Below are 24,371 nucleotides of genomic sequence, written 5' to 3'. Positions count from 1 at the left end.
TGACTTTCTGTGGTCAGGGCCCACCCTACACTATCCTGCTCGCTAGGTTCAGGCTGTGGCCCTCCTTCCCCGGCTCCCACATGCTGGCATACATCCTGTCTCTGAGCCAAGGAGGGAGGTCCCCCCCCCAGTTCTAACTGCTGCCAGCAGTGGGAAGGCAGGGTGGGCACCCTGTGGGTACTAGGGGCCTGTCATTACCAGGGAGGAGGAGCGCTGGTGAGAGGCCGAAGCCCGGCCACAGCCCCACAGGGAAGTTGCCTCCCTTTCACTGCCTGTTTCAGAATCTCCTGCATCTCAGGCACCCTCCTGTGCGAGTCAAGCCATCTTTTCCAGCTGGAGCCCGTCAGCTGACAGCACCCCATCTGCCCCCTGAGCCCATCCCCCACATGTGCCCATTGAGTCACTGGCCCTTCTCCTTGCACCACATTCCCTGGCCTTCAGCCCTCAGAGGGCTGCAAGTCTTCAGATGCTGCTCCTTCTGTATCAGTGTCCCTAGCCACCTGCTAGCCCCATCCTGCTCAAGACAGCCCAGACCTGGTGCCCGCAGCCAGAACTCTCGCCCTGCCGTGCTACCGCTTCCACTTCCTGCAGGCATCTCCCCCACCCTGGACCCTCCAGCATCCTCCTCTGTCACCCCGCATCACATGCTCCAGAAAGCCTTGCTGATGGACGCCCTCTGTTGCTGCTTGAGGAAGCAAGGTCTCTGAGCTCCTGGACACAGAACATACTTTCCCTTCTGGTTCAAGGTTTGTGTCTGTGTCTGTGTCTAGGTTGGTATGGGCCAGGGCCCACTGCTTCCTTGTCTGCACATGGTATGGGTGACCCTGCTCTGCGGGCTGCCAGGCTGCCTCAGACACCAGGCCAGGAGCCTGTCCTAGCCAGTGTCCTGCTGGGCTTGGATTTCACAGAAGGGTGGGCAGGCCCCTGGGAACAGTCCCTCTCGGGTCCCCTATCCCTCCCCTTTCACCCAGGCTGGTTCCAGTGCTAGTGAGAGGGCTCAGGGTTGGTGTGGCCCTGTCCCTGCTCTCTTCGCCCAGTCTCCTCCCCCCGCTGGCTTCCTCTACCCCAGGAAGCTCTGGTCCCTCCGTCAGGCATGCAGGGGCCATCTCAGGGCTAGACCCTCTCTCCTTGAAGCTGTCCTGGGATCCAGGAGCTTGGCAGAGGCTTACCCAGGTGGATAGGAGGAGTGTGCATTTGAAGGACCCTGAGCAGTGAGGGAGTTGGACAGACTAAGAACCATTTTCAAGGAGATGAGCCTGTGGGCCCCTTGCTAAATCAGATAAAATTGTGAGCAGGGCCCAGGGCCTCTGTCCATGCTCAGGGCCCTGTGCCAGAGCTGTTAGCACATGTCCTTTCGGGGATGGTTTTCCTCCAGGTCTGTCCAGAGGCCTTTCTCAGGATCCTGCTTGCCGCCTGTTTCCTGAGCACACCCACATCTACCACAGATAGAGAAGGGAAACAGGGAAACTGAGGCTTGGAGAGGCCCTGACCCCACATCTTGCCTACATGTGGGTCCTCTCAATCCACCTTGTCCAGGAAGGGTGTCAGCCTCCAGAGACCCCAGGCCATGCAGCCAGGGGTTCCCCCTCGGGGCCCAAGGCTGGCCTGCTAAGCTCACTCGGAAGCAGGTGCTCTGGCTGACGCATCTGCTGAGCTCACCTGGTGCCTGGGGCCCTCCCAGCCTGAGACCTGGCCCCCAGGAGGCTGGGAGCAGGGAGGATGCCAACTGATGAGGCTGCTGCCTCGTGCCACTCTTCCAGTGGTGTGGCTACCCCAAACCTCCAGAACCTGCAGAGCTCTGAGAGCAGCCCAGATCTTTTACTGTCAGACACTCTGGGACTCAGGACAAGGGCACTGGATGTGGGAAGTAGCTATGTCCACCAGCTGGGGTTCTGAAGGTGAAGCCCCCAGACCGGTGCCTGCACGTGGGTGTGTAGCAAAGATGAGGTCGACAGACAGGTCCATCTTGTCATTTTATTGTGTGAGGTGAGAACACCCCCTGCCCTGCTTCCCCAGTGAATGGAGAGTTGCAGGGTGGGATGTGGACATCTTCAAGGGAATACATCTGACTCTTCCTTTGAGGACCATGTTGCTTCTAGTTTACTTAGGATACTTTATCAGGTTAAGATAATTCTCTTCTAGGGGCACCTGGCTGGCTCAGTCAGTTATGCATCCGACTTCAGCTCAGGTTATGATCTCACAGTTTGTGGGTTCAAGCCCTGTGTTGGGCTCTGTGCTGACAGCTCAGAGCCTGGATGGAGCCTTCTTCAGATTCTGTGTCTCCCTCTCTCTCTGCCCTGCTTGCTTGCTCTGGCTGTCTCAAAAATAAAAATAAACATTAAAAAAGAGAGAAAATTCTTTTCTATTGCTACTTTACTGAGAGTTTTTATAAGAAACAGGTGTTTAATTTTAGCAAATTTTGTTTCTTGAGAGCTTGTTTGGAGGTTCTAGCAGGGGAGCGCAGCTACTCGTATACCCTTGACTGATGAACGGTCCTCCTCCATCAGGGGAGGTCGTCCTCTTCGACTGAACGCGCAGCTTCGGGAGGGATGCACATGGAGCAGTGAGGGAGGAAGGGGACACCCACCTAGCCAGCCAGATCAGCCGAATCAACCCTGGCAATCAATGGGGTGACAGATGTCACAGCCAGATCACCCTCACATTCTAGCAAATTTTGTTTCTTACACATCTGCCAAGGTCTGTGACCTATGGATACGATGAATCTTGTTTACAAATTTTCTCACATTAGAGGCACCTGGGTGGCTCAGTCGGTTAAGCATCCGACTTCAGCTCGGGTCATGATCTCACGGCTTGTGAGTTCAAGCCCCACGTTGGGCTCTGTGCTGACAGCTCAGAGCCTGGAGCCTGCTTCAGATTCTGTGTCTCCCTTTCTGTCCCTCCCCAATTCATGCTCTTTCTCTCTCTCTCTGTCTCTCTCAGAAATAAATGAACATTAAAAAAAAATTTTAAAGCAATTTTCTCATATTAAACCATCCTTGCATACATGGGGTACCTGGCTGGGGTAACCCGACTTGGTCATAGTGTGGGATCCTCTGTGTGTTCTGCTGGATAGGATTTGGTAAGATTTTTGTGTGGGTTTTTTACATCTGTACTGTGAATGAAAGGGGCTGTACTTTTCTTGTCTTTTCATGTGTTTGACTTTGGTACTAGGGTTATGTTGGCTTCTTAGAATGGATCGGGGTGGGGTGTCCTTCTTTCCTGTTGTCTAAAAGTATTTGCATATAGTTGGATACTCCGTTCTTTAAAAATTTGGTAGAGATAGCCTGGCATTTTCTTTGTAAGAGTTCTCCCCACCTTTTTATTTTGAAAAATGTGGAGCCTACAGAGTAGTAAAGCCTTAGACCTTACACCCAGACACACAGATTGTTACTGTTTTTGCCATCTGGGCACACGTGCTCCCCTGCGCTGCGTACCTGTGCATATCTGTGTATGCAGGTACTTGGGTGTATACGTATAGGTGTGTGTGTGTGTGTGTGTTCATTCTTCTTTTCAGGAGAATGATTTGAAAATAAGCTGCAGACACTTCTCAACATTTGACCACTTGTGGGAGGATTTTTAACTACCTCTTTGATTTTGTTGTTGTTGTTAAGGTGATAGGGCTACTTATGCCTTTTATATCTGGCTGATGGCTTCTCTTTCTCTCTCTGTCTCTTGCATGTCCCCCTGGTGCCCCCACCCACGGTTGGCGAGAGCAGGTGAGTTCATCTGTCCGTTTGTTCTCTAGAGCCTTTCTCTCCTTCCCTCATGGCTGGGTTCGAGGGCCCTGGCATGGGCGTCCCTGTGTGAGGCACTGTGCTGTGAGCTCTAGAAGGCATGGTATCCATATTGTGCAGTGAGAAAACACAGTAGAGGCATTCCTTGGGTCCTATCAGGGCCACGCAGCTGCTAAGTGGCAGAGCCCATGACAAGTTGAAAGACCACCCATTGTACCTGTGAGCACCCTGCCCAGCTCCTCTCAGACACCCTGCGTCTGGGGTTGCTCAGCAGGGTGGATGCCCCTGGTAGCTGGGAGACTTTGGCTAAGGAAGCTCTCCTGAACCTCAGTTTACCCATCTGCCAGAGGGAATTGAATAGTGGTGCCCACCCCAGAAGTCATAAGAATAGAGTGAGTGAGTGCCTGCTAGGCCCTGCTCCTTACAGCAAGCATCAACCTCTCTCCTCCCACCCCCACTGAAGCACTTGGTGGAGGGTCTCTTGGTTCTAGATCCGTCGGTGTCCCCAGTCCCCAGGACCAGGGGTTGCTGCTGAGGTGGCGGCTCTCCCAGCACATCAGCCAGAGGTAGCCGCCCTACCTGGGAGAGCAGAGCTGGGTCAGCAGGGACCACAGGGTGGCAGAAAGTGGGACACTGCAGTTAATTTGGGCATCAGATGGTTCTGTCTAGAGTGTGCCATTGACACTCTGATTTTCTGTCTGGGGAAAAATAGTTTACGTTCAGAGAGCACGTAAAGCCATCCTTCCCCAGCATGCTGTGTGCTTGTTCAGGTGATGTGTGCGCATGAAAGAGGGGGGATCAGCCCCCTCCTGTCTGTTGAGAGGCTCCGTGGGACTGGACACCAGCTGTGGGGTCAGCGGGTGGAGCCTAAAGGGAGTCCCAGTGGTCCTCAGACCAGCTCCGGCCCTCCTGACCCCCAGAAAAGCAGACAGCTGGTGGCCTCATGGTTTCAGAGACATCCTAGTGGCTCCTGGGAAGCCCAGAGCCTGCCAGGCTTCTGACTCTGCCCCTCCTGTGAGAAAATCCTATTAGATCAGGTACCTAAAGGGCTTTTAATCTTTGTGTCTTGTTTGTTTTGTGACACATGCCTGGTTGTATAGAATTGGAAGAATATGAGAAAAATTAAAAACAGAAGACAAAGCTACCGAGAGCTCCAGGCCCTGGGACAAGCCCTGTTTGCGTTTGGCCTGTTATATTTCTGTCCCATCTTCATGTTTCTCCAGAATGGCGTCAAATCATGACACGAGCCCTGAAGTGGTGCTTCTCCTCAGCTGGCACATGCTTCTGCTTCTGTGTCATTGCAGAGTCCCCAAAAAGGCTGTGTGTCCAGTTGGCATGGAGTTGCTGGGCACAGGTATCAAGCCGTGTGCCCTGAGCTCGGGTTAAGCCCTGAGCTGTCTGCAGCCTGGCAGGGACAGTGTCCACTGAGCTGCAGCGTGCTGCGTGGGCCTTCCGTGCTCTGTCTTGGCTGTAGGGTGTATCTTGGCGCACAGACCCAGAAGCTGCTATTGCCTGGCAAACGGCAGGAGCGGGCGTTCCTGACACGCATGCTGCACACCCTAGCAGGGCCTGACACCACTTCCCGCCTCACTCACGGGCCCTCACCTCTTCCTCCTTGGGCCCAGGTGGCTGTGGCAGGTCTGCAAGTACAGGCTGTGAGGATTCGGGGAAGGAGCCTCAGCAGAGGCCTGCGAGCCGTCGGCCGGGGTTCAAGCTGGCAACCAGCAGAGGCCAAGGCTCTGGAGGCAGGTCTTGGGCTGAGTCAGTCCGCAAGCACCCAGCCCCACCCAGGAAGGAGCAGACACTCACCTTCCCCTCACCCTGAGGTCTGCATGTGTGGCGGAAGTCTCGCCTTCCGGGGGTCAGAAGCCAGAAGGTGCCAGGCAGGCAGCCGTCGTGCAGCGTGAACAGCCCGATGGCACCTGGAGGCCTGGCTGGGTTCACCTGCAGGTCAGCACCCACTTAGGCAGGGCACTGCCGGGAGCAGCCAGCAGGAGCTGGGTGCAGTCGGAGAAGGATGCCGTTAGTGCTGCTCAGGAGGGAGTCCAGGGCGGGGGCTGACCACAGCCATGGTGGATCTGGGGACAGCGGGCAGTCTCCCAGAATGCTATCAGCCACCCCTTTCTTTTGGAAAGGCCTGCATTTGGTTCGTCGGAGAGCAGCCCCAAGCCTGGCCTCACTGGGAGGCTGTGGCCCCCTCCCTCAGCAGGGCTTCCAGAATGCCAAGCAGTCACAGCCTTTGTGGTCACCTGCCAGGAGGGGCTCTTGTGAGCCTGGCTGGCCCAGCCCTCACTGTGCAGCTCCCTGGGCACCTCAGTGTCAGTGCTATCAGGAAAACAACTCCCCAGCAAGAAGCCTGCTGGGGGCTCGTGCACGTTGGCTGTGCACGCTGGCACCTGTCCCTGCACATGGCTGGGAAATGCATTTCCAGGGTAAGCAGCCTTACCCAGACTTTCGTGCTAGAGCACGCCCAGCCCCAGGTCCTAGAAGTGTCCTGAGATGCTGTTAGGGTTCACCCCTGGTCAAGAATGGAGAGTGAGCAGGGTACCTGGATGGCTCAGTCGGTTAAAGCATCCAACTCTGGTCTCGGCTCAGGGCATGACCTCAACGGTTCGTGGGTTTGAGTCCCACATTGGGCTCCACACTGGCAATGTGGAGCCTGCTTGGGATTCTTTCTCTCTCCCTCTCTCTGTGCCCCTCCCTTGCTTGCACTGTCTCTCTCAAAAACTAAATAAATAAACTTTAAAAAAAAAAAAAAAGAACCGAGAGTGAGCAGCACAGAGAGGCTGGGCCAGGAGGGCCCCTCATGGCACCCCAGCCCTGGCTTAGCATCTTCTCCCAGTCTGTGCCAGCTTGGGTGTAGTGGGTGTGCCTCCACAGCACCCAATAGAGCACGTTGGCCTGATGATTAAGTCACTTCCTGCCCCATGGGTCTCCCATGGGTGATCAGTGGGATCACCAAAGTCAGGGATCCTGGGAGAAAAAGCTTCGGCTTCCCCCAGGGAAGCTGCCTGGTCAGGGGGGCCCAAAGAGGAAAGTGAGGGTTTCAAGCCCCTAGAATGCACACAAAGTAGCCGCCTGCTGTGGGGTCCAGCCAGGCTGTGCCTCAGTTCTCTGTGCCACAGGGCCAAGAGGCTGAGTAGCCTGTAGTGCTGTCCTGAAGCTTTGCTAGCCTTGTTTGTAGATGGGATGTTGTCATCCACTCACAGAACCACACATGTTGCCAGGGGAGGTGGAGGGAGGCTATGGAGGTTATTTTCTAAGCCTAAACTAATCAACTTGTTTTTCTTCGTATTTTGTCACCTGGGAATTTTGAAACAAATACAGAAACTTCATTTTCCCCACTGTTTGATAACTGTTCTTTCCTTATTGAAGTCACGAGCTCCCCTGCATTTGGCTGTGCCCTCCCCTGGCCTACCTCCCCTCCTCCCCTGGCGCCCCTCCACTTCCTCCTCTGCGGATTTATCGGAACGCTGCTCCTCCCTGTCCTTCAGATGTCAGGTCACATGTCACACCTCCGAGGCCCCGGTGGACCCAGAGTTGGAATTAGGCACCCCCCTTTCTGCTCCTGGCACTGGCCACGTTCCCCACCCTTCCAGGTGCCATTGGAGGGCAGAGTGGTACGCGTCCTGCATGCAACAGGTGCTCCAGTTAAGGAGAAAAGGGTAAGGCAGACAGAGGGGACCGTGGAGCCCAGGCCAGGGTGCTGAGCCCTGAGGCAGAGAGGGGACATATCACCAGGCTCACACCTCCTGGACCTGCCTGGGCTCCTCGCATCTGCCTGGGGCTATGGGTCCCTCAGCATCCAGGCTGTAATGCTCTTTTACACACTGCTTTCACCAGGTGTTTATAGGAACGTGGGAGGCCCAGGAGATGGGAAGTAAGGCTCATGGGGGTCATCATTCTCCCCAGGCCCCCTGGTAGGGAGAGAGCTGGCAGAGTCTGACACTGGATGGACCCCTCCATGAAGATGCCTCAAATCCAATCCACAGGATGCAGAGAGCTCCCTCATCTCACCCCATTGTCGCCTTTATGTTCCCAGCCTCATGACCAGGAAGGCTTCCTGGGAGCACAGGGGAGGGGTGGGAGCTCCCGGCTCCCAGTACCACTCCCTCTGGTGGGTAGGGCCTCAGCCTGAGCCCACAGCAGGCAGGGATGCCCATGTGGGTAGATGAGCCAGTGCATGAACCTGCAGGCAGGGGATGCCTGGGAAGGTCCCTCTGCTGTCAGGAGCTTGCTGGAAGAACCCACCCTCAGGTTCCAGTGTCCCAAGTCGCACAGTCCCCTCCCCTTGGCCTGCTGGCACTTTCACACAAGACCTCTGCTTGTATGTCCTTTTGTTCTGACAGCCCCTCCCAATAGTGAGGGCCCAACATTAGGCTCAAGTGTGCACACCAGCCCGGGGGGTATAGGAGGTGCACTGCATGCTGGAGCCAGAGCCTTACCACTCCTCCCCTACACACCCTGCTGATCCTGGAGACCTTGGGTCCCAAAGAACCTGGAATTTGGTTGTTTGGGGGGAGATCAGAGATGCCTGTCTGGAGCTGCAGGCCCATGTGGTTCATGTACTCTGGACACACTTAGGCCTCTGACCAGGCCCTCTTCCTCGTTCAGATGGGGGTTATTAGGGGCACGGGCTCCTCCCTGGGAGCTGGACTGTGGGACAGCAGTGGGGAGGGAGTGGGGGCTCATAGCAGCCCTGTTCTCACCCCTGCTGCTCCCTGCCTCTACCCTGTGAGAGTCAGGCTTACCAGCCATGTGTCCTGCAGCCCTGTAGGACAGGTCTCGCCCATTGGGCTTCCCAGCAGAGGACAGGAGTGCTGTTAGGTCTCTGCCCCAGCTCTGTGCCTGCGGCAGTGTTGGTGACCATGTGTCGTTAGACAGGAGGAGCTGGAGGGCTGTGCATGACCATAGGAGAGACCATCCAGGAGGCCCACTCAGCGTCCCACAGCCAGGAACTGCTTGGGCTGGGCCAAAGTCAGGGCTCCAGCTCTCTGCTCCCCAAGACAGACGCTCCAGGGAAACTGTGTCAGGAGAACAGTCACAGTGGCTGTATAAAGTGTTTTCAGGTCCACATTGTTGCATCCTAGCTGCAGATCTGGATGTGTCTTTTTCTCTACAGAGACCACTCTCAATGAACTCACTGTACTTTAAAGGAAATAGATTGTAAATTATATTCATAGTTTACTTAAAGAAAATACCACTGCCTCTGGCTGTGGTTTGGTGAGCGGTCAGCAGGTGGCTGGGGGCCAGCCTTGCCAAGCGACATTTAAGTGCTTGCTGGGGGCTGGGGCTCCATGGGTTCTCATCAGGCACTTTCAGTCTGGGTCCAGGTGGGCCTGAGCTCCAACTCCAGCACTACCACCAGCCAGTTCTGTGGCTAGGTTTGCTATTGAACCTCTCTGGGCCCAGTTTTCTTTCTCATCTGCAAAATGGTAATATTTCCTTCTGCAGAATGTCTATGAGTGTCCAGGCTGAGCAGGGTAAAGCACTAAGGTTCACCAAATTAATTAATTCAGTCACTACTGAGTCCCTGACACCCCAGGCTGGCCCCACCCCAGGAGCTTATCCTCTGATCATGCCCAGGTCCTTATGCATTGGCCCTGAATAGATGGATTAGTTTCAGAGACTAAAGTAAGCCATTTTTCCTCTCCTTTTGAAAAGGAGCCCACTGTAGGCAGGCCAGGTGGTGCAGCCATAGGAATCACTGAGAACCCAGGTTCTGTTTCTAAGCTCTCCCATCCCCAGAGAGCAGGGCTTTCTGCCTCGTGATCCAAAATAACTGCTGGCACTCTGCAGTCACAGCTACACTCCAGCCAGCCAGAGAACAGAGGGAAGAAGGTGTCTCTCCTCACATCCTAATGGCCAGGCTTAGTTACACAGCCACACGTCACAAAACATTTCCTGGGCTTCTTCCTCCTCAGGGACTTCCATGCTGTTTCCTAAGCCTGAGGAGTCACCTGGGGTCCCGGGTGAATGCTGCTCCCTGCAGCTGAATGCCCTTCCCACTGTAGGAATTTAGCTCACCGGGGCAAGCTGAGGCCCTCCTCACTTTGTTGGAAGTGGGCAGGGCAGGGAGCCCAGTTGTGAGGCCAGCCAGCCCAGCCAGTGCCTTCCCAAGCACAGCTCAGCCTTCAGGACCCAGTCTTGGGCCAGCCATTTGTCTTTCTGCGTAAGGCCCCCCACCCAACCTCTCCAGCCAGCCCAGTCACCTGGACCTCAAATGTCACTGTGTGATCAGTGAGGGGCTTGGTCAGCCTGTGCTCACCTAAGAGCGCCTATTCTGGTGTTTTGCCAAGAACTGTATGAGCTACGGGCTTGGCACTGAGAGTCCCGAGGCTCAAGGGGCTGGGGGGAGGGGTGGGACCTGGCCACGGCTGCGCGTACCCAGCCACTGATCACTGAGGTCATGGGGCCACTCTCTGGACCTAGGTATTTTTAGAAGCAGAATCAGTTGACCACAGCTGCTCTGTGGACATGTTACCGAAGAAGGGTTAGCCTTACACAGACATTTTCTACAGTGCGTTTGGAGAGGGGGCTCCCCAGCCTGCCACTGCCAGCTCAGCACTTGGTGATCTAGGTGTTTCCTGCAGGGGCTTGTCAGGAGTGCCATGCTCTTGGGCCCTGTGGGGCCTGCTCTTGCAGCACTGGGTATGGTGTGGGGACGGAAATCATGGCCAGAGCCAGTGGAGAATCCATTCACTCGCAGGTTCCCGGTAACTCTTGTCCTGCCTGGAACTGGCTCATCTCCCCCAGCCATCCTCCTACTGCCCATGCCAGCACTTGCCTCTCCCTCCCTCCCACTCTGCCACCTCTCCCTTCAGTCTGCACTGCTCACCCAGCCAGGCCCTGTTAATGATGCACATGAGAATCCTGATTCAGAGAGGAGAGATTACCCAGCTGACAGCCAGCCAGTCGCCCACCCGGGGGAGCTGCACCTGCAGGCCTCTTCCTGTCACAGGAAGGAGGAGGAGGCAGCCAGCCCCACATAGGGCAATCATGGAGAATCAGAGCTAAAATCTGACTTGCATTTTGTAAGGCAATCAATCCTCCATCTGGATTCGGTGCTGGGTCATCTTACTGTGTGAGCTGCATTCCCCAGAGCTGCCCTCCTGCACATGCAGCCCTTTCCAAGGCCAGCAGGCCAACGGGAACAGCAGGACCAGACTGCAGGAGCCACCAGGCCATGCACCCTGGGGTTACCAGCACCTGGCTTAGTGTCGGCAGAGAGCAGTTCTGATGGGGTTAGCTCAGTGAGCTAATCACAGCAGGTCAGGCCACAGCTCCTGGCTCTGGCCACCCCTGAACCCATAACATGGACCCAGGCCCCAGTGAGGGAGCCAGCCATAGGCCCTGGGGTGAGACCGTAAGCAGAGCAAGCAGGGCTCCCGGCATACCAGCCCCAGCCAGCCCACAAGCTAAGTCTGGAGTGCTGCAGTCAGCTCCCACCTACCTGGGCAGGTTCTTTGGAGTCCTCCCTCTGAATTCCCAGGTACCTCTTAGTGTGGTTGTGAAGCACTAATCCTCCAGATCCTGACCTCACCATGTGGCCTCTGTCCTCATGAAGGGGGATTCCTGGGCCCTGGGAGGGCTAATGTGACAGGGCAGCAGGGGGTGTGAGTACCCCTCATGGAGCTTCCCTGGCCACTCTGGGACCCCCTGAGTCAACCAAGGTGGGAGAAAGTGGCCGGTCCTCCAGAGCAGTAGTCTTCTCCCTTGACTATGTATCCAGAAGTAATACAGCAGGTCTTTTTTTTTTTTTTTTTAAATACTTTGTAATTCTGACGGTAAATAACAGTGCCCTCACCCACATAAGGGAGCTACAGTTCTGTTGGCACTGGCTAGAAAAATCTGCCTTTATTTCATGGTCTGGGTTTAGAGACTGGTGGGTTGGGCCCTCGTTCACAAAAGCCCTGCCGTGGGAGCCAGCAGCTCAGGAAGGAGGTGAGCGTGCCACTCCGAGACATCAGCCAGCTGGCATTTTGTCATAGAGGATGAACAGCACAAACCTGACCCTTTGCAACGGCACCCCATTCCAGAGAGCAGAGTTGTTACTTTATTTCAGTTATTTAAATAACAGTGCACTCATTGCTGACAACACAGAAACGTGTAAAGACAGTGTTAAAGGAACCTACTTGGACATGTGGGTGTTGCCTAGACTTCCAACATTGTTGTAAGTTTGAAAATTTTACACTGAAATGTTAGAGTCCATAATCTCACCATCCTCAGGCAGCCACCTAATCGTGCTCTTCTTCCCTGCCGAGTGGTGATCACAGAGTGCTGTTTTGGGAGGGCACGGGCTCGTCCACACATCCTCGGCTATAGACATCTCTGCTGTGTGTCTACCGTCCCCTCCCTGCCTGGCTTCCATGCCTCCTGCGGGAGCTAACACTCTATCAGCTTTCTGCAGCGACTTTGCTGCCCCGCCCCCCAGCCCTTCTCATTAGGGCAGACTCCTGCAAGCTGATGCCCACTTGGCCCTTCCCCCAGCCACAGAATCCTGTACATCCCCTCCACCCTCCCCACCCCACCCCCGCCCTCAGCTCCAGGCTTCTCTCTGCCTGAGCCGGGTTTCAAGTCTGGTTTCTGGTCAGAGCCCTGGGCTGCCAGAGGAGAGTCAGGAGTGGTTGTGTTCAGATCAGACCCACACTCTCGGGGCAGAGAAGGGAAAATGAAGCATCCTCTGGCCACTGGTGTGAGGGGCAGGAGGTGGGTGCTTCTGGGACAGCAATGTCCAGTTACACAGTACAGGTGTGGGCTCTGGCCTTGGACCTGTCACCTCGCCTCATGAACCCAGGTTTCACATAAGTGATAAAGTTTGAGCTATACCGAGTCAGGGTTGTGAACTACTTGCCTGATGCCCACAGGCAGGTGGCAGGAGGGAGAGGGCCTCCTGAGGACAGAGCGAGAGGGTGCCACCTCCCTGATCCCAGCGCAGGAGCAGAGCAGGAGCCTCCTGTTAGCTGCCCACCCACCTGCCCCCCACCCCCTCCTCCAGGAAGGAACTCAAAGCTCATTTGCTGCATTTTGCAGAACTTTCCCAGAGTGTCTGTGTGTTGTCAACAAAGCAGGGTTCCAGGGCTACAGTTGTCCCATAAAAACTCACACTTAAGACTCTGGAGCTGACCACTGCCTGACAGCAGTGTTAGGACCCAAGAACAAGGCACATTCCTTGCCCTCTAGGATCTTGCGTGACTGTGGGGCGTGCTAAACCAGTGCACACAAAAATGTCAGAGCAGCTAGGTTCACAGAAAGCATTACAACTAACGTAATGAACTCAAGAATGCATGATACAGGCGATAAGCCCTGCGGGGTGTCAGGAGTGATCGCAGGCGTGTGGACTAGAATTATTTCACAGCACAAAATGTCTTTGAAGTCCCATGACTTATTTTTGAAATCCATGTGGATGCTGCACTGTGTGCCCTTTCCCTTTGGAACTCATTCTCTTGTGGAATGAACAAGACCCTTCTTGGTCTGGCCCTGCCTGCCCCTTGAGCCTCCATTGCCCTTCCCTCTGGTCGGGACAGGCTGTGCCCCCACCCTCTCTGAGAAGCCTCCCTGCCCCTCCCACTGCCCTTGTTGACCCCACCCCACCCAGCCCAGAGCGCTAGAACACTGAATAGCTGCAAGCCTGGGACTCTTCCTCTGTGAAAGGCGAGAAGCGCCTGCCCCCAGGCTGTGCCTGGCATGCTGTGAGCCTGTAACCTTGGCTGCTGTCGCTGCTGGGAGGGACCTGGGGGCGTTGCCAGTTTGTGTCCTTTGCCAAGCCAGGGCACTGACCAGATGAGTGGTGCTGAGCACCCGCTGGTGGCGAGGGGAGATGTAGCAGGGCCTGGTTACCACCCCTCCGGTCCCTGTGTGCTCCCTGTTCAGGAGTAATGGTGCTGTCAGCCCTGCTCTGTAGCCACAGGCAGGACAGTCTGGTTGGGACGTGCTCTGGGTGATCCTGGGCCTGTCCTAGGGCACAGCAGAGACCTGTTTTAGAGGTCAGGTCCCATGGCCACCCACTTTAGCTAGGATATAGCGTAGGGCTCTGCTCAGAGAAGGTACCAGAAGCTTGCCACACCAACAGAGCCTAACTTGCCAGCCAAGTCACTAGAGTCTTCACATTGGGATTGACCCCACTGAAGAGCCCCGGGAGTGGTGCTGACCCTGTTTGCACCTCAAGACCCCCCTGGATGGGAAGCCAGACACCAACTGGATGTTCCAGCTTGGTAGAAGTGGTGGTTCCCTCCTAGAGGTCATGGAGCAGCTAGCTCATTAATGCGTGCTTAGTTCACAAGCCAAAAGCAGCCCCTGCTAGCCTGGAAAACTAGCCACCATCACCATCCCCAGAGGTGATGTCCACAGGGGATCCTCCACAGACCTCTCCCTACTCACTGTAGGAGTGTTAGCAAGTAGGAAGGGGAAGTGAGAGGGGCACGAAGGAAGGGCGAAGGGCAGTAAACCCCTAGAGTTGGAGGCACTGGCGGTGGGAGGGGGGGATGTTGCAGGCAGAGGGAGCATGGGGGCAAGATGGAAGGGACTGGCGTACTTTGGGGAACCAAGACTCCCGGTTTGGCAAGAATGTCAGTTTACCTGCAAGGCCTGCTGGTACGAATCTTGGTTTTGTTTGTAAAACTTTTTTAAACTTATTTATCACAAAGTGTTTTCTAAACTTCTAATTTCTAAACAAATTCTAAAAAGAATTTGCATAACGTACATAAGAAATAAAACATAAACACCTACACCCCCATCGCCTGCCTTAAGAGTGAGGGCGCCATCCACATGACAGAAGCCACCATGAACTGGTGCCACCCCAGCGACCCTCCTGCCCCAGTACACACCACTGCTGACTTCTGCCTTGAATTTTCATGTGTGTCCCCTCATTGCCTTTTTTCTTTTTTTAACTGACATTGATATCTACATATGTATCAGTCAATAGTATTTTCTTTGGTTGTGTTTATATTTGGAAACTCTAAACAGTATCATCATACTTTATTACATTTTCTTTATTTGCTTTTTCTCTGCAACATCTTATTTCTCAAATTCACCCGAGTTGTTGTAACTATAGTCTGTTCTGTTCATTTATTACTGAGCCGCACTCTGTTGGAAGAATATCGCAGTTTATGTTCACATGCCACTGCAGCAGACGTGTGAGGCTGTCAGCAACGGTGCGGCCGTGGGTGGTCTTGTCCATGTCTTTAGTGCACTTGAACAGGGTTTCCCTGGGTTGTACGCCTGTGAGAGGAGTCTTGGGTCACAGCTTTCCAGTGAAGACACTCCAGAACAACTGTCCCCGACTCACGTCCCATGAGCAGTTGGAAGTTGGCATTGCCCCACCTCTGTGTTGCCTGTCTAAGTCACATTGTAGCTCACTGTGTCATTTCCTCCGTGACTAAGGAAGGAGAGCATCCTTCCATATGCTTCTTTGGCCAGTTTCCTCATTGTTGTATTTTTCATGTTTTTGGTTAAAACAGTTTATATACACACTTCAAGACAAATAGTTCCAAGAGGCTTATAGTAAAAACCAACAGATCTGCTTTTCCTTTCCAACCTCCCCAAATTACCACTTATGGCTCTTTTCAGTGTTCTTCATGTATTTACTTCTGTATTTCTAAATAATTTATAGTGTTATTTCTTGATTTATTGATTTAAACGTGTATTTGCTTTCTGTTTGGGTAGATGAAGATTAAATGTTCTTAAGCCCTTGCACATCCTCCAAGTAGAGTAAAAATCTCAAGTTTTTATTAAATCAATAGTCAGTATTTACATTATAATGTCTCTAAAAGCACTGTTTACTTCTGATTTTAGTAGAATACTTTCTTTTTCATATTACTTCCTGCTTTTCCTGGAATTAATAATTGCCCAATCTTTTTTTTTTTTTTACTTGCATTGTTTTCTGTGTTCATAGACGTAATTTTTTCCAAGTGATTCCAAAGATCTGCTGTGTACCTACCATTCGTTTTTTTCCACAAATGCTCTGTTGCATCAGGTAATCTGTTCAGGCCCCGTTTTTCCTGGAACCCCTTCTCCTCTGCTCCTGGAGGCCCAGCGGGATGTGCGGTTGACACCCTCCACCTCTCTCCTGGTTTGGAGCTCCTGTCTCCCATGCTTTTGTTGTTGTTGTTGTTGTTTACTAAATGAGATTCATAGTCCAATATCTTCCTAAAACAAGATTCATGGAAAATAAATGTCCTGAGTCTTTGCATGTCTACATTGTCTCCACTCTGCCCTCACATATGCTGGATAGTTTGGTGGGATCTGACATGTTGCTGGTCATTTTCTCTCAGCATCTAGAAGCCAGTGCTCCATTGATTTTTAGCATATGATGTTGCTGCGGAAAAGTTGGGTCTCCCGACAGCCAGTCCTCTGCAGGTATTCTGTTCTTCTGTCCAGGTGCTGCATGGGCCATCTCTGTAATCCTGGGTCTGGTCCCCACATTCACTTGCTGGGCACTTGGCCATTTCAGGCTAAATGAACCATATACTGCAGTTCTCATTATTTCCTCCTCTCCTTCCTCATTCCCCTTTTTTTTTTGGAAACCTTGTTGGTTGGCACTTGGGCCATCTGAATGGATGAGCTCCATTCAGTTCATCTGAATGGATGAGTTCCTGCTGGAGAGTGATAAGCAGAAAGCCCCCTGTTTTATGGGGGACCCCAGATGTCCCGTGCAGGAAGAACTTTGGGACAGAGACCCTCCAGTTCCCCATGAGGTGGGGCTAGGGCAGGGATTAGGTTAGCCTGGTGGCAGCTGTCTGGGCACGGAAGGGCAGGTGCTGGGGACACCACTGAGGGTGCAGACTGTGTTGTTTGGCCCCTGCCTAGTTCCTCATATCCCTGAGCCGTGAGCCCCTCGGCACCTTCACAGAGTGTACATCAGGTCACATCTTGTGGGGTGTGGTCAGTGATCAGGGGGTTCTTCTACCCCCACACCACACCCTGCCTTCTGTTCACTTCTTGTCAATGCCTTCATACCTTCTTTTCATCGGAGAGTAAACCAGAACATAAATAGCCAGTGTGTCTGGTAGTGTGTGTAATGGACAGACAGGTCAGAGTAGGGGAGTTGGGAGCAGGCCAGGGTACAGGCCTATGGGCAGGGCTGTCTGCAGTGTCATGGTAGCAGCCAGGGTGAGGGCCAGGGTGGGCAAGGTGGAGGTGGGTGTCAGGCTCATGAGTTCCTGAGGAGGCTGACAGGCCCCGGGTGTGTGTATCTGCTGCAGCGGCTCCCACACTGTCCAGACAAGAGCTGGGTAGTAGCCAGCCCCTCGAACAGGCTCCAGAATCTGCCTGAGCCCTTTTTCTCCACCACAGGCTATGCCTGGGGGACAGAAATGGGGGTGGGGGGTGCCCAGGCCATGGCAATGTCCTGCACAGAGAAGACACCACATGTTCCATCCTGATACCCTTCCCAGTCACCCTAGCATGGGTGAGCCCCACTTGTACCAGCTGGGCCAGGAGAGAAGCCATTCCTCTTAGCACCCATGTGGAACACAGGGCTGTGAGATCAGCATCAGCTCAAGGGGCCCAGGGGAGTCAGCTTCTCAGGCCTCACCACAGAGCATGAACAGGAAGCTCTGAGGACCAGAAGACTCGTCTGCATCTCCTGGAGCCTGCCAGATACACCAGCAGTGACTGTACCCTTAGAGACCCCTCAGCGATCCCAACACCCAGCCTCTCTGACAGACAGAACGAGTGCAGCTGTCTAACCAGGCCCAGGCAGCTCACACCACGGGCTCTGAGGAGGCAGCCTGGACTCGTCCTGCCTCAAGACCTGCTATGTGACCCTGGGCAAGCCCTACACCCTCTTGGGCTGTGAGCAGAGGGACTGGACAGGTGGGCGGGCAGGCCTCCCATCAGCCTTGGCTGTCCAGATGGCAGCTATAGGTCACTGAGTGAACGTTACCTCTCTGGCTAACATGTCAGAGAGATTAATGGCCAAGGATTTCAGGGGTATCCATACCTGGCCTCCCCAGGACCTGCAGGCACCAGCTGTGACAGGGCTGAGAGTCCTGGTCCCATCACAGGGACCGGTGAGGGTCTGGGAGCAGCTGGGGCTCCCCCAAGCCCACCCCCGTGGTGGGATGGAGGGCAGTGCTGACACAGGACCCCAGGCTGAAGGCTGAGGGCACACTCGGGGAAGGGTACTGGTGCTCTGTGTGCACAGTGTGTTCTTGCCCTCAGAGGTCATCTTTGGGGCCATGTTGAGCCCCCAGCTGGCCTTGGCTGGGGCCAAGTGGGCATGCCTCTGTGTCAGTGGACACCTCAAACTCTGCTTTTCTGTGTCCAGGAGGAACTACCACACTGGCCCATTTCCATATGAGGAGTCAGGGTCCCACAGAATGGGAGGAGGTCCAAGTAGCCCTCAGCCTCCCAAAGAGGCCTAAGGACACCTGTGAGACCCCTCTGGGACACCTGTGAGAGCAGTGGATGCATTTCTTTATATGCATGTTTCTGGGTGTGTCCCTGTGTTTATTGCTTTGTGTCTGCTTGTCTGTCTTGTCCTCTTCAGAAGCACTTCTCATGGTCAGGCTTTATAAATGTCTTATACTTCATTCCTACAAAGTTGACACCTGAATGAACTGACCTTTCTTGTCCTGGCCACTCACCCCACCCTACTGCCAAAGCCATTGGGGACCTCCAGGCAACTGCTTAACCTCCCGGGCTTGGTTTCATCCACTAGGGGCTGAAGGTGCTACGTGAGGTGACCTCCTTGAGGCACATTCTGTCTTCAATCCTTGGATCCATCTCGGTCTCAACCCTGGGGAGCCAGCTTAGCACACACACAGGAGCCAGCTTCCTTCCTGCCCACTCCCGCCCCTGAGGGAGGCTGTGGTCAAATGAGCTGAGAGGTCAGTGTTAAGTTCCTGCTGTGACAGAGGCCCAAGGGGGAGCCCTGTCTACCTCATGGCTTCCCTGGGAGGTGGCACTGTCTGAGGTCTGTAGGATGAGCCAGAGTCAGCTGATGAAGCAGAGAGGGAAGAGTACACAGCTTAAGGCCCTGCAATTTCTCCCCAGGAGCCAGCAGGAGGGTTGGAAGGAGGTGCAGTGGTCACAGAGGGTGCAGGTGGCCCTTTGTTCATCTTTCAAGGGCAGCAAGAATCACCACGGTGTGTTCCACAGGAGCTGGGGTCCAGTGTGGGGGTGCAGGGCTCCCCCCTGCATGTGCTGGAACATAAGCTGCCTGCAGAGGCTGGAAGCCTAGGCTGGGGCACAGTATTGAGGGGGGTGGGGGGGGAAGGGGCGGAGGGTGCTTCCAGATCAAACGAGGACCTGAGCAGAGACCACAGACTAGAACCCAGGCTTCAGGGAGCAGGTGGGAGTCAGGATGCCCTTCCTGCTCTCCACTCCCTGCTGAGAAAGGGGTCCCTGATTCCCTCTGCCCAGGTGCTCTCTCTGCTGTCTGCCTTAGCCACCACCCCACTCCCGGTGGCACAGTCCCTGCCCTGCTCCTCCTCAGCAGTCTGCTTTGCAGGACCAGTCTTCGTCTGGCCCCCGCCCCCCAGCCACTGGCTAACTATCCCCCTGCCCAGGCTCTGCTTGGGGGTCCCAAGTTCCCTAATGAAGATGCCACCCTGCAGTTTTCTAGATGTCCCTCCCTCCATCTGAGGGGACATGTGGAGGTACCCCACTGCCTTTGCTTTTGCCAGTCGCCCTGCCAACCCCATGGCCCCCTGGGAGATGTGCAGTCAGATCAGCATGCTGCCAGCAGACCCCCCGAGGTGCTCTATGCAGCTCCCCAAGGGGTTAGCGAGGGGGATGGTGGGTTAGTCGGGTGCCCCTGTTGGGCCTCAGTAAGGAGGGGTTCGTGTGCATGTGCTTCCGTGCTGCTGTCTGGAGGGGGGTAGGGGTGGGCATTCCTGGAGCTTCTCCCCCTGGAGTGGTGTGTGGGGCCCAGGGGGCTCCTGCTGCCTGCCCCAGCCCTGGTTTGCCTTGGCCTGGGACGTCCCACCAGGCACAGGCTGACAGTTCTGCCAGCCCTGGAGGAGACATTTCCAGGAAGAACCTCTGGGGCTGACCACCACACACCACACCTGTCACAGGAACATCTGGAAGCCCCCCTGCCCGCTATGTCTTGGTGACATCAGGCCAGTCATCATGCTAGACAGGGATGTGCCTGTTACACGGGGAGTCACTTCTCCAATGGTATGGATGCCCCTTGCATATAGCACAAGGAGGTGGCATCTTGAGGGATGCCTGACTTCCTGGGGTGGAGACAGTTCCTGGGAGACAAGATAATTATGAATTATGGGTCACCTGGGAGTCCCAGGTTGAGTGGTCTACTGGTGCCCGCCCTCCACGGGAGCAGGTGTGCAGTGGGCCTGTGGGAGGCCCTGAGCAGGCCCACACATGCAGCCTGCTGCTGTGAGCACTTCCTTACGCCTCTGGTCCCCGGGAGCACGGGCTCCTGCAGGTCTGCCCCAGTGCAGGGCAAAGACAGGCTGTCCTTCCTAAGGAGGGAGCACACAGGAGGGTGGCTTTGGGGTCCAGGGGAAGCCCCTGGGCCAGGATTCAGGAGGCACTGAGGCCAGGCACTGCAGGACCCTGCGATAGTCACACCTGGCAGACGTGACGGTGACCGTGGTGCCCTTTGCAGGTTGTGTCACATCTCAGCTCCCGGGCTTCCCATTCAGAAATCGCCATTTGGAGAACTAAACGTAACGATTGGTATCAGAGGTGCCTGAGGTCCCACGATATGGACCCAAAGCAGTCAGATTTGGAGCTCCAGCCTCCTCCCTCCACCCCCAAATGGCCCCCAGATACCGCCCCCCCCCCCCCGCACTTGCGCCCTCATCTTACCCCCTGTCCCTATCTCATTACAGGAAGTTCTACTACATCACCCTGCTGCGAGACCCCGTGTCCCGCTACCTGAGCGAGTGGCGGCACGTGCAGCGGGGGGCCACCTGGAAGACGTCGCTGCACATGTGCGATGGGCGCACGCCCACGCCCGAAGAGCTGCCACCCTGCTATGAGGGCACGGACTGGTCGGGCTGCACGCTGCAGGAGTTCATGGACTGCCCCTACAACCTGGCCAACAACCGCCAGGTGCGCATGCTGGCCGACCTGAGCCTGGTGGGCTGCTACAACCTGTCCTTCATCCCCGAGGGCAAGCGGGCCCAGCTGCTGCTGGAGAGCGCCAAGAAGAATCTGCGAGGCATGGCCTTCTTCGGCCTGACAGAGTTCCAGCGCAAGACGCAGTACCTGTTCGAGCGGACGTTCAACCTCAAGTTCATCCGGCCCTTCATGCAGTACAACAGCACGCGGGCGGGCGGTGTGGAGGTGGACGAGGACACCATCCGGCGCATCGAGGAGCTTAATGACCTGGACGTGCAGCTCTACGACTATGCCAAGGACCTCTTCCAGCAGCGCTACCAGTACAAGCGGCAGCTGGAGCGCAGGGAGCAGCGCCTCAAGAGCCGGGAGGAGCGCCTGCTGCACCGCGCCAAGGAGGCGCTGCCGCGGGAGGACGCCGAGGAGCCGGGCCGCGTGCCCACCGAGGACTACATGAGCCACATCATCGAGAAGTGGTAGTGGTGGCCGGTCGTGGGGGGTGGCCCCGCGGGGGGTGAGGTCAGACACACGGACTGACCCACCGGAACTCTGGTAGGAAGAGGGTCCCAGATGTGCTCACCAGAAGGTAGATGTGCTGAATGAGGGTCAGGGAGTGGGGACATGGCGGCCTGGCGGGGTCTGAGGAATCTGCCAGTGCAAACCACCGCCCCCACCCCCTGGCCAGAGGAAAGCGTGCCTGAGGGATGCCGCAGGCAGGCCTGCGCAGGCCAGGACTGTCCCTCCTCTCCTGGCCCCAGCTCACGCACGGCGGCCAGCCGAAGGTCTAAAAACAAGAAACAGCAGAGAGTGCAGATCGGACTTGGGCCAGGAGCGCGTCCCACACCCACTGTGCACACCTGCTGGCTCTCTGCTCTGTAGGCCAGCAGGGGCCCAACACCAGCTCCAGGCACCTTTCCGGGATCAGGCCACCCAGGCAGCCCCTTGGCCTCCAGTGGCCCCAGTGCCCCTGGGCCTGAGTGAAGCCCCTTCTCTGGGCACAAAGGCAGCCCCTTGAGGTGTCCTCAGGAATGGAGCTCCTAGCTCACCCATCTTCATGGTCAGGGCCCACCCTGCCTGAAGCCGAGAAGACTCTGGCCTGCCCCTAGGAAGCCCACTCTCTCTCTGGCCCAAGGTCAAAACACACAGTCTGGCTTCTTGCTTTGGGTCAGGAGATCAAAGCACACCTCCTGGGGCCCTTCCCCCCCATTTTCCACAGTCCTCAGCCTAAGAAGGGCTGCAAGGAGATGGGCCCACATGCACTGTCCCCCTCTGTGGACAGAGAGTAAGAAAAGAGTGGGAAGGCTGTGTCCAAGGATGCTACCACCTGTGTCTATGTACCTCCCCACCCAAGCTTGCCTTTGGGCCACCAAGCCAGACCAGCTCAGGCAGAAAGTTTCCCCTGCTCCATTTACCATTCTGACCCTCTGAGATTTGGTAAGACTATCCCTGGCCCCAGGGTCATCACTTAGACATTTATTCAGGGCTCATGCCCCGCTGTTCCCACAACCACATGTGCAGAAGTACAATCAAGCCTCCATTGGCTAGAACACAGCCAACTGTACCCGCTGCCCATGAATCATATCTTGGGGCCACAGTGGTTTGCTATGGCCAGGGAAGGGGACTCAGGCTTTCAGATTATCAGAGTTGGAAGAAATGGCTCTCAGTGGCTCCCTAGTACCCAGATACACAACCCTTCCCACCCTGGCCTCTCCCTGCATTTCCCTTGGCCCAACCCCTGACCACAAGCAGGTCAGGCCCTGTTCTTGGCAGCCCTGCAGATTGGAGAAGCCATGTTCCATATCCATTGTAGACACTTCCCCCATGCCCTACCTGTCTTGTGCTCCAGGAGGCCAGGCCACTGTCTTCTCTGGGGGTGCTCTCCCCACATGAGGCCCTGGGTTCTGGGATCAAAATGTGTGTCCCACACCCAAGGTGGACGAGTGCCCTCTCTCTCCAGGTGAGGACCCACACGTGCCTGGGGGCTACAAGCCTCCCTCACGAGGGCAGTGAGGGCCACGGCCAGCCTGCTGAGGACAGCAGCCTCGAGGGCAGATTCTACCAGGAGCCCTCCTCTCTGCCCCAGGTTCTCCTCAGCCACCCCAGAGGTGTGGAAGCAAGGAACCTTCAACAGCACAGGAAACACTACAGTGTTGTCAAATGAGAGGTACCCAGGAAGAAGTAGCTTTTAGTCTTTGCCTGCCTGGCAAAGGTTATGGTGCCCATACCTCCTGCTTCCTACACCAACCACTTCATCTTCTAGTCCAAGGGCAGTGGTTAGCAGGCTGGGATGGGCACCACACCTACCCAGGATCACCCCGCAGAGTGGGTGTGTCACGCTGAGCAGGCCAGTGCCCAAGTGGTGTAGTGGTTCTTTCAAGGGGTAGTGAAGGTCAGCATGGGGGGGATCTGTTCTGACACTCATCCTTTGGGGCAGTCATGCTCCAGGGAGGAGGGTGGGACGTGTTCATGAGACCTCTGGGGTCTTGGACAAGCATGTGGGGTGCTCGGGGCTTGCTGTGGCTTTCATCAGGAGGTGGTCAATTCCACCTCCTGGTGGAAAGCTCAGTCCCGTTCTGCCTGAACCCCTGGGCACCCGGCCCTCCTGAAGTCGGCTTCCTGTGTGTGCCCCCTTGAGTGTAGGATCTGTTTTGTACATATTGGAATGTTTTAACTTATGATCCGTTGTCCCAATTCACACGGAAACACGGGTCTCTCCTTGGTTTCTTTGCTGCATCTGGAAAGCGGTCCCGTGGGGGGCCAGCACCCAGGCCAAGGCGCCCAGAGACAGCACCAGGTGCCAGTGCCCCTCGGCCCCTCACGCCTCCAGTCCGGCACTTCTGCTCAGGCCACCTGCATTGAGGTGAAAGCTCCTCATGCCTGTAGCGCCTCCTCCGACACCACCACCTTCCGGGGCTCCACTGAAGGGGTGCCCCACCCAGCGGCTCTGCACAGGGCTAAGGAAACAGAGGCAACACGCGGTGAGCAGACAACCCACTCCTCACACAGACCTGCAACATCTCCTCCTGGAGGAGGAAACAGGGACGGCAAAATTGTCTGAGCAATGAGTCTGTGACCTTTTTGGGAACTGGAAGTGTTTCACTTGAACCCAGGAGCGTTTAAAGCTTTATTTATTTATAGCTTCTTATTAAAAAAAAAGAAAAAAGTGTTGAGAAGAAATCTTTTGGTTATTCATACAAGAAAAACGAGTTGATGATGGAAAAGCAAGTCATAATCATCTAATTGTTTTTGTCTAGGTCAAGAATGAATGTTAGCAGATGAAATAAACCCTTGACAAGGAGCCTCGGGTGTGCTGTGGTCTGTGGTAACAGCCGTCCGCCCGGCGTGGCGTGGCCAGACCTTCTGGGTTTGATTTTCAAAATGAGCATCCGAGTACAGGGATGGATGCGGGAGCGGGGGCTCCCTCAGGTGCAGGCAGCCAGGAAGAAAGGAGTTCACGCACTTTCTCCCTGAGGCAGCCCTTTGCAAAAGGAAGAGGTTGACCTGTCATCGCCACGAAGCAGGGGTTAGTGGTCCTTAATTGCAACACTTGAGAACAGGAGCCCAGCTTAAAGTGAGGCTGAGAAACGCAGACACCGTGTGCTTCTC

General features: G+C 55.4%; 1 protein-coding gene across 1 annotated transcript in view; it reads left to right on the top strand.

The window, feature by feature from the left end:
- The window catches only part of HS6ST1 (heparan sulfate 6-O-sulfotransferase 1), a 46,301-nt gene extending 22,240 nt beyond the window's left edge, over positions 1-24,061 (top strand). The window contains exon 2 of the mRNA XM_049615808.1: positions 20,537-24,061. Within this exon, the coding sequence (XP_049471765.1) occupies positions 20,537-21,245 (709 nt within the window). The 3' untranslated portion in view covers positions 21,246-24,061. The remainder of the gene's footprint in view (positions 1-20,536) is intronic.
- The last annotated feature ends 310 nt before the right edge of the window (positions 24,062-24,371 follow it).

The sequence above is a fragment of the Panthera uncia genome (genome assembly GCF_023721935.1).
Source record: "Panthera uncia isolate 11264 chromosome C1 unlocalized genomic scaffold, Puncia_PCG_1.0 HiC_scaffold_3, whole genome shotgun sequence".
Lineage (NCBI taxonomy): Eukaryota > Metazoa > Chordata > Mammalia > Carnivora > Felidae > Panthera > Panthera uncia.
The sequence above is the reverse complement of the archived record's forward strand: the minus strand, read 5'-3'. Positions and strand labels throughout refer to the sequence as shown.